The sequence below is a fragment of the Calypte anna genome, chromosome Z (assembly GCF_003957555.1).
Source record: "Calypte anna isolate BGI_N300 chromosome Z, bCalAnn1_v1.p, whole genome shotgun sequence".
Lineage (NCBI taxonomy): Eukaryota > Metazoa > Chordata > Aves > Apodiformes > Trochilidae > Calypte > Calypte anna.
In genome coordinates, this window is record NC_044274.1 from 48267128 (window position 1) to 48276715 (window position 9588).

Below are 9588 nucleotides of genomic sequence, written 5' to 3' on the forward strand. Positions count from 1 at the left end.
ACCAGTGTCATTTATTGAAAGGGGTCCTGAAGAATTCTAGACATTTTATGTCAGTAGAATCTCGGAGTGACTGCCGCTGTGTTGTTTATCTGTTTTTATTTAAGATCAATAATATCAATAATAAGATCAATAATATTTTTACAAGAAACCTAGTAAATTCTGTGGGATCAAAGTGTAATATGGCAGAGGCTGGAATGAGAAGCAGAATTCAATTGTTGTGGTTTTTAGGTTTTATGTCTGTGTCATACTTCTCTGCTTGCAAAAGTCAAATTAAAAACTTGAACGTTCAGCTTCTTCAAGCAGGTGGAAGGGGGTCTGAGGCACAGCTTAGAATTGCCCACCTTCAGGCACCAGCAGCAGGAAAGGCACCTTGGTGTTGGCTCCTGTGACATGGGAGATTGAGCTCATTGCAGCTCCGTGGAAATCCAGGTGCTGGGCAGCCTGCTTTGTGACCCCCAGGAGTCTGCCTTTTAAACCTAAGGCAAGAAAGTTTATGATTCTTGTAGCAAAACTCCCGATCTGCTGTCTGCAGAGATTTATGATGTTACATTCACTTCTAAATGGAATTTAACTGTCTACACTTGTGTAGCCCTATTATATAAATCTGTTGAAACTGCTTCTGCCTCTATCTTTATGATAGACAGCTGACAGGTTTCTGATTTCTCTGTTCTGCTTTATTTCAGAACATTTCACCCAATGTGCTGGAGGAATCTGCTGTTTCAGATGATGTTTTGTCCCCAGATGAAGATGGCATATGTTCTGGGAGGTATTTCTCTGAAAGTGGCCTGGTAGGGCTGCTGGAACAAGCAGTAGAGCTGTTCAGCACGGTGAGTGAGGACCAAAATCACTGAGAAACGGAGTGCGGATGTCTGGGCCAGATCCGTAGTTTATTTTCCCAGCACATGAGAAAAAAAAAAAAGTCTTACTGCTAAACCAGACTCCACAGATCTGTCCCACTGCAAACAGCAAGAGGCAGAGACATGACTTATGGCTGATCCAGCCCTGCTTCAGCCAGGTTGGCTAAGCCAGGCTTCTCAGTTAGCCTAGCTCAGCCCTATATCCATCTCTACCTGTGCAGACTACAAGCAGCATCAGCAGAAAATTATTGTTTCAGACCTTAGATAAGTCTTTTTGTTTTTATTTGCATCTGCATTTGCATCTACATATAAGAAGTAGATCTGCTTAAACTATAGACTTCAGGAAGAATGTGAGAACTATTCCTGTGCTTTTACACTGCATACAACAAGCAGCAGCCTCACAATCTACAGCTGCAAGGTAAAGAGTCATGATGTTAATACTCAAGTAGCTCATCACACAGCTGTAGAGGCTAAAGAGAATATATGATTTAGCATCTCTGAAGATACCATCTGAGTTCCATTTCTCCAGATGCAGCTCCTGTGTCCCTGAACCATGTGCTAAACAAATCCATTCACTTCTGCTTACCTGCATTTCTAGATCTTCTAGCCCCTAAGAAGAAACCATGTACTTTATACAGGAATTTGAGCTTGAGAGTCCGGCAGATCAGAGATTCAAATGAGATTAATTTTGCTGTTTGCAGCTCAAAACTATCTATTTACTATTACTAGTTTGTAGAAAGGATCGTAATGGATTAAAATATGAGTCCCATAAATCCCCTTTTCATCCAGGCCATTAATGCAGACCTAGTTTCTTTTCAGAGTGTATGAGGACTCATTTCTTTTCTTCTATCTTTTTACTTCTTTTTGTTTGTTTTCTCCCAAGGCGGGGTTGTATGAAACTGTGAATGAGGTGTACAAAATTGTTATCCCCATACTGGAAGCACATCGAGACTTTAGGAAGCTTACCCTGACACACAGCAAGCTACAGAAGGCCTTTGACAGCATTATTAATAAGGTACTCAAGTGTCAAGGCACAGATAGCAACCCAACACAGTGCTGGGTTGAACTGTTTGTGTAAGACTGTTGGTAATGAAACTGTTTATGTGAAGTAGATCCGTTCCCTTTTTCAAACAAAAGCTCCCGTCTGCTTTGACCTTTCTTCAAAGGGAAGTGAAAAAAGGCCTTGTTCTCACTGTATGAAAAAGCAGAGATTAATACAGAACTAGTTTAGAGTTAAAGAATAGCTGAACAAGTCAAGCATAGAATAGGAACATGGATTATTTCACCTGGCCACATCTATTTAAGAATAAGTTTATTGTCAATTAACTAGTATTTTCTCTTATAAAGCAGAAGAAATGCAAATGCAAAGGGGCATTAAAACTGCCCCTTTCCTTCTTTTTCTTCAGGAGACCCTTATTGCTGAGTCTAGTCAGTTTCAAATTCTTACCAATTTCATTGAAAATTTTTAGTTTTGTTAATGTGTATCCAGTAGAATTTAAAAAAAGGTGGTTTTTTGGTTTTGTTTTGTTTTGTTTTTTGCAAAATCTGCCTCATGATTAGCTTTAAATTTAACTTAGATTTCCATCAAGTGTCCCCTTAATTCGTATGCTTACATATAAATATATGCTTGTATTCCATCAGCACTCATGATACATAGTTCATACAAGGCTGTGAAACAGGGCAAATGTAGGAGGAGTGGGTTTTTTTACATCAATAGGGAAAAAAGTACTACTACTACTCTGACTTAAAAAAATAAGTAATGGTAAATTTCCACTTCCTTTTTATCAATTAGGGTCAAAAGAGAATGTTTGGAACTTACTTCCGTGTTGGTTTCTATGGATCAAAATTTGGGGATCTGGATGAACAGGAATTTGTTTATAAGGAGCCTGCAATTACCAAACTTCCTGAGATTTCTCACAGATTAGAGGTAAAGAAAAAACAACATGTATTAATATGATCTCCAACATTATATTAAACTTTTTAATGAACCCACATGCTTCTAATAGTATCACTGCTTTATGAAAATCAGTAACAAACTGATTTGTACCATAGATAATTTAATTTGCATTGTAGCCCTTTTTACAGCATAATGATGAAAGTGATCCATTCTTTTGGGGCCATGTCTCTTATGGGAAAGCCTATAATGGATTGAATTATTTGATTTGAGCATGCCAGATATTTGCTTTGGCATCTTTTCAGCTTTTTCATAGAACTGCAGTGGTCTCTTCGTATCACTTTAAATCAAGTTCTGCTTTTTTAGTGAGTAACTCACACTGATTTTTGTTGGAAGATGTCTTACTTTGGCCAGTTATCATTCATGAAGCAGTACAGAGCCCAGAAACTGCCACAGTTATCCCTTTCTTCTAGAGGCATATAGATCATTAGCACTGTATTAAGGACTAAAAACACTCTCTTGTAATTCTGTTCCCTTCCCAGGTATTTTATGGCCAATGTTTTGGAGAGGATGCTGTGGAGGTGATTAAGGACTCTGCTCCTGTAGATAAAAGAAAGCTGGATCCCAATAAGGTAGGGAAAGTACTACTGAGACTGTCGATTCTTTGGCACAGAACAGAAGAGAGGGGGTTCCCCTTTAAACCTTTATGCTCAAACATTAAGCCACCTAAAAAACCCACCAGCTTGCTTGTACGTCTCTGCCTAGGAGTGTCTTCAAAGCCTCTGTGAAATGCTTAGTTTAGTAGGCTTGTCAGAGTGTGGAAATGAAAAGTTCTGATCTCTGGTCCCTGTTGCCCAGGGTTAAGTTGTGCCCTTCCCAGAGGCAAGTTTTGTCAGCTCTGAAGAAGGAACCTTGAAGAATTAGCAGCTCTGGGCTCTTCAAGACCATCCTTAGCCAAAGTGAACTATGGGATATTTCACATATGCCATTCCTTTCAAACTTAATGGGTTGTAAGGTTATGTAATGCTTCTTCCCTCTTTTGTCAGGCATACATACAAATTACTTTTGTGGAGCCATATTTTGATGATTATGAGATGAAAGACAGGGTAACTTATTACGAGAAGAACTTCAACCTCAATCGGTTCATGTACACTACGCCTTTCACCCTGGATGGGCGCCCCAGAGGAGAGCTTAGTGAGCAATACAAAAGGAATACCATCCTAACCACAATGCATGCTTTCCCCTACATCAAAACCAGAATCAATGTCATCCAAAAAGAAGAGGTAATTGAGTTCTGAGGGCATAACTAATTTCTCAGGGGCTAAAGGAATCTCTGGGTGGGGAGATGTTAAAATTCTGTGCTTGACAGAAATAAAATAAGGATTAATTTCTCAGATATGTTGCTCTCGTAATTAGGGATGAGTAGACAAAAGCAGGATGGGTGTTTACCAGGGAAAAGAGAGGATACCAAGTATATATTTTTCTTAAGTATATATTCTTCTTTTGACCTCGTGGTTGTAATGCTGTGTGGAGCATGTGTAAGGATATGTGGAGCTCTATTTAAGTATGTGCTTCCAGATGATGAAGTCCAGACAAAGAAGTAAATGGGGCTTAACGATGGTTTTAGAGGCAGGCAAGTTTCATAAAGTAGAAAGTGCCAAACCATTTCAGACATAGGGTCAGTAACTTAGAATAATTATGAATTTATGCAAGCAGGGTGTTGATTCCACCTGTCAGTTCCATCCTATTCTTGAAAATTATAAGATGTTGAAAAGCTTTGGATCAGATTCAGTATCTACCTAGGTGACATTTAGATTAAACAGTGTTCCTGGGTTTCAGAGCTACTGCTTTTAGCATGGGAGAAAGATAGTTGTATTGTCAGATTTAGAAAGGTCAACTGCATGCATGGATACAGGTAATGACACATCTTTTCCTTCATTTTCATTAGTTTATTTTAACCCCAATTGAAGTTGCTATTGAAGATATGCAGAAAAAAACACAGGAACTAACTGCAGCCACCAACCAAGAACCACCAGATGCCAAAATGCTCCAGATGGTTTTGCAGGGCTCAGTTGGAGCCACTGTAAATCAGGTAAGAGATTCAAAGAAGTCAGATTCAGATTTTCTGCATGCTTTTCTCATTGCTCTTTCTTTCTCACCCTTACCTTTTGTGCTGGAAGAAGCACATCAGACATATTTAGTCACAATGGGCTTTTTTTTTTTTTTTTTTTTTTTTTTTTTTTTTTTTTATTGTATATTTTTCATTAAGTATGCTCGCTGTCTTGGTTGTAGATGCATAAAATTACAGAAGCATTGTGAATGCATTCATGGATTTTCCATTTTTAGAACAATAGCCATCTCAGATATTTTGTTCACTCCAGGTATATCCTTGGGGAATGGGAATAATAACAATAATAACAATAATTCTGCTGGGACACAACCACAAATTCACAGTATTGTCGAAAATCCATGAAGTCAAGACCTGAGAGCTCCAAAAGAAAGTTGAGATGCAATAATTACAAATATGCCTGCTAACAAAAAAAGGCAATTGAAAAAATAAAATAATGAAGACACAACCGAGGGAAAACTTGGCGTTATCTATAATTTCACAGAACCTGGGTTGTTTGCTAGAAGCTCATATACTCTGTTTCTCCAGCTTCTTTATCAACCAAAGCCTTTCATCTGAAGTAGCACATTCTTGTAAGCTCTGGAAAAAGTGATCCTTTTCTGTGCTGGGCTTACTAAAATCTCTCAGATCTTGTATTGCCACAGATGGAAGAGGTGTTTCTCCTGTGTACTCAGGTTTTGCAGTAGAGATATCCCAGCTCTTCTGTGCTGAGAAAAATTTATCTATTCGCTTTTATGTGTCTTTCAAAGGGAAATAAAGGCAGGTGAGGATAAAATATGATGGGCAAAAACTCTGCTTATCAAAGAGGAAATCACAGAGGTGGCTGGGAAGGTGATAAAAAGCCATTCTGTTATAGTGACTGTGCACAGTTTCATTTTTTTTTTTCAGAATTCCACTCATGAAATAACAAACAGCTTAAACAAATGTATTCGTGTTTCCCTCTCTACTCTGCCCTGGGGTGGCCACAGCTGGAATACTGTGTCCAGTTCTGGTCTCCCCAGTTCAAGAGAGGCAGGGAACTACTGGAGAGAGACCATCAGAGGGCAACAGAGGTGACTGGTGGATTGGAGCATCTCTTATGAGGAAAAGCTGAGAGAGCTGGGACTCTTCAGCCTGGGGAGGAGATGAGGGGAGACCTTGTTGATGTCTACGGGTATATAAAGGGTGGGTGCAAGCAATATGGAACCAGACTCTTCTCAGTAATTCCCAGTGACAGGATGAGGGGCAACAGGAACAAGCTGGAGCACAGGAAGTTCCATTTAAGCTTAAGAAAAAACTTTTCTGCTGTGAGGGTGACAAGGCAGCGGAACAAGATGCCCAGCAAGGTTGTGGAGTCCCCTTCTCTGTAGATACTCAAAACCCGCCTGGATGCAATCCTGGGTAATGTGCTCTAGGTGATCCTGCTCTAGTGGGAGAGTTGGACGAGAAGATCTCCTGAGGTCCCTTCCAACTCTGATGATTCTGTGATTCGGTGTTGTCCGTTTTCAGTTCTAGCAGGTGTTTTTGACATTTTTCTGTGTTATTCCATTAAGGGACCGCTAGAGGTAGCACAAGTGTTCTTGGCTGAGATTCCAACAGACCCCAAGCTTTATCGACATCACAACAAGCTGAGGTTGTGCTTCAAAGAGTTTATACTGAGGTCAGTAAAACAAAGTTAAAATGCTGAATTGCACCAATAAAGCCAATAATGGCAATAATGCAATGATAATATAAATGTGTAATTAATGATTCAAATTAACATAATGAATCCTGGCTTCTCACACTTCAGACACTTGATCCAGACTTCCTATACCTACTTCATGATCACTGCTTTGGTAGGCACTGTTCCCAAATCAGACCAAACTTTAACACTTCAAACTAATTATGTAGAAATTAAGATCTTTCATTTAATTTGTTTTGACATTTTACATAAATCAAGCATTTCAGACTATATCCTTGTTTTATTTTTATTAAAATGACATTTTTATGTAGGAAGTTGTTCATAAGGAGACATTTGATCCTATCAGCCAAGGAGGCACCTTGGTAGTAGCAGACAACTATGGCCTTTGCTTTAGATACGCTTGTAAATCTTAACAAGCATACTCATATAGTATGATACTCATTTCCTTAGTCCTAACAAAGAGTAATTGCCGAAATAAAAGTTTGAGTTAAATAAAAATTAGCCTTATACACCTCCCGCTCTCTGCTATTGTCACTGAATCTATTTACAGCAAGTAGACAGGTAGGTCAGTGTTCTGCTGTCATTAAATAGGTTTTTTTATTAGCTCCTTTATCCATTCCTAATGCCTTCATCTCAATTTGTGTACTTGGAAAGGAGGTTTCATTATAATTATTCGTTATAATTTTGGACCAGAGAAGCTAGATGCTTAGCCATTCATTCAGATTACCTAATACCAAGTTAATGAGTTTCATAGAAGTAGATGATACATGTCATGCCTTTTTTTTCTTCTACCTAGGTGTGGTGAAGCAGTGGAGAAAAACAAGCACCTTATTACTGCTGACCAGCGGGAATACCAGCAAGAGCTCAGAAAGAACTATGGGAAACTGAAGGAGAACCTTAGGCCCATGATCGAGAGGAGGATCCCAGAGCTGTACAAACCAGTGGTCAAAGTGCCTAGCACAAGGTACAGTTAAGGCAGGGTTATATATTGTAGATATACAAATAGATGTCATTTTTGCAAGAAATGAAGTTATTTCTACTTTTAGCTAGAAACAGGAAATAATATACACTGCCAACTTCATACCTGATTAAAGAAGTCTGCTGACTTCTACTGGAGCTGACTTCTACTGAAATCAGTATCACAAGCTACTCATTCTTGGGGTAGTGGGTTTCTGACACTTTAATGATATAATTCTGAAAGAAGACTTCCCCTTTGCACCAGTGAAAAGATGTTGGAAACATCTTGCCATTTCTTCAATATTTGAAGCCAGGAAGGAGATAGAACAGGTACATGTTTGGTTTGAACACTTAGCACCATGTGGTGTTTGGCAGCATGAAGTAAGAGTGATCCTTTCACTCTCAGGTAACATAATTCGGTAAATTCCCGTAACTGAAACAGAAGTCTTAACTGATGTTGTTTAATTGTGAATATATGCTTGCTCACAAAGCCATTGTGTCCAGTGTGGGATGGGAGTGCAAGAACAAATATGCCTCTGACCTGTTAACGACATAACACAATTTAGCTGGTGATTTGCTAGCTTCTCCTTTTCACAAGGCAGGTATTTCTTGGATTCTTTTTCATTTGCCAACTTTATTTATGTATCTATTTCACTGCAGGGAATCTTTTCGTAACCACAGTTTTAGGAGGTACGATGCTCAGACTTCTTCACAAAGCACCTAGGGACCAACTGCTCCAGCCAAGGAAGAGCTTCAAGCTGCAAGCCAGAAGTGAAGTGGTATTCAACACCTATGAACTCAGAAATCTCTGACAAGACAGCATGTGCTCTTTCTGGACAGTGTGCAAAAAGATCACTGAATGATTACAGGGGGATCACTTCTCATGGGACATTGAGAAGAAAGGGGATACTTTTTAGATACTTTCGCACATATTGTAAAATAATCACATCATGCAGGGGCATGGACCATTAGAGTGGTCAGTGGCATAAGCTAAGTCACCAGTAGCTAAGAGACACACGACTCTGTGTCTGTAGCTAGTTTGAGGTGTTATGTGAATCCAAATAATACGTGTGTGTAAGGGACACTGACAAACTATATCTATGGTCCTTTTCCAAAGACAGCATTCACCCATGTGCTTTTGGCAGTGGATCACTTCCTGCAAGTTGACATGCTTAAATACTGTCACAATGAGGAGGGAAATGGTCCTCTGCTCTATGTCTGCTGAACCGGATCTGGCGGAAAGAAGAACTTCCTCAGTCAGTTTCTGGCATCAGTTTCTGTCGTGATCCTTAAGTGTAGGAAGCATTCTGCACAAGTCTTCTCAACCAAAGCTTAAAAAGCAAGAAGTAGCAATATATAATTTTATAGATTTTTTTAATATTTTCTAAGTGTAGGGACTGATGCCTGATATGCAGTTGAATTTCTTAATAATCAGCGTGATTTTTAGCAGAGCTAATACATAGTAGTTTAAAAAGATTCCAAACTATGAGTGATTCTTTTACTATACAGTGCTCTTATGTAGATAACCTTATTCAAAATTAACTGCAGAAGCACGCATTGAGGATTTCCTACAAAACACTTCACTCAGGCTTTACTGCAGCATAATAGAAATGAGCACATAATTTATAATACCTAATGCTTAGTATTTTCTGAACCCTGAGCAAATATTTTACTAAATAATCTTTCCAGCACTTCTCTGAAGTCAGGAAATATATTACCATTTCTCAGGTGGGGATGTTCAGAGAAAGCAGAAGAGATATTAGGACTTCAGAAGTCATTTGGTGAGGCAATGGCAAAGCCACAATTTGTATTGTGCCCATGCTTACCATGTAATATTTTCATTTTGAAACAAAGATCCATGAAAGAATCTCTGGGTATTACTTCCTTCCCTCCACAGTGCATAGCCATCCATGACAGCATTCCAGTCATGGGAGCTGTCCCACCACGTTTCAGTGACTGCAATTACATCATATCCATGCGACTTAATGCAGATCTCTAACTCCTCCTGCTTATTCCCCATACTCTGCATTGGTATATAAGCATTTCAGAGAGGGAGTCAGGCAATTAGTTTTCATTTTTGGTACTTGACCAT

At 39.1% G+C, this 9588-nt stretch overlaps 1 protein-coding gene across 1 annotated transcript in view; it reads left to right on the forward strand.

The window, feature by feature from the left end:
- DOCK8 (dedicator of cytokinesis 8) overlaps positions 1-8419 on the forward strand; it is an 86785-nt gene extending 78366 nt beyond the window's left edge. The window contains exons 40-48 of the mRNA XM_030466881.1: positions 684-827; positions 1741-1872; positions 2650-2784; positions 3294-3383; positions 3798-4034; positions 4700-4843; positions 6412-6518; positions 7336-7503; positions 8157-8419. Coding sequence (XP_030322741.1) covers positions 684-827; positions 1741-1872; positions 2650-2784; positions 3294-3383; positions 3798-4034; positions 4700-4843; positions 6412-6518; positions 7336-7503; positions 8157-8220 — 1221 coding nt within the window. The 3' untranslated portion in view covers positions 8221-8419. The remainder of the gene's footprint in view (positions 1-683; positions 828-1740; positions 1873-2649; positions 2785-3293; positions 3384-3797; positions 4035-4699; positions 4844-6411; positions 6519-7335; positions 7504-8156) is intronic.
- Positions 8420-9588: the final 1169 nt, after the last annotated feature.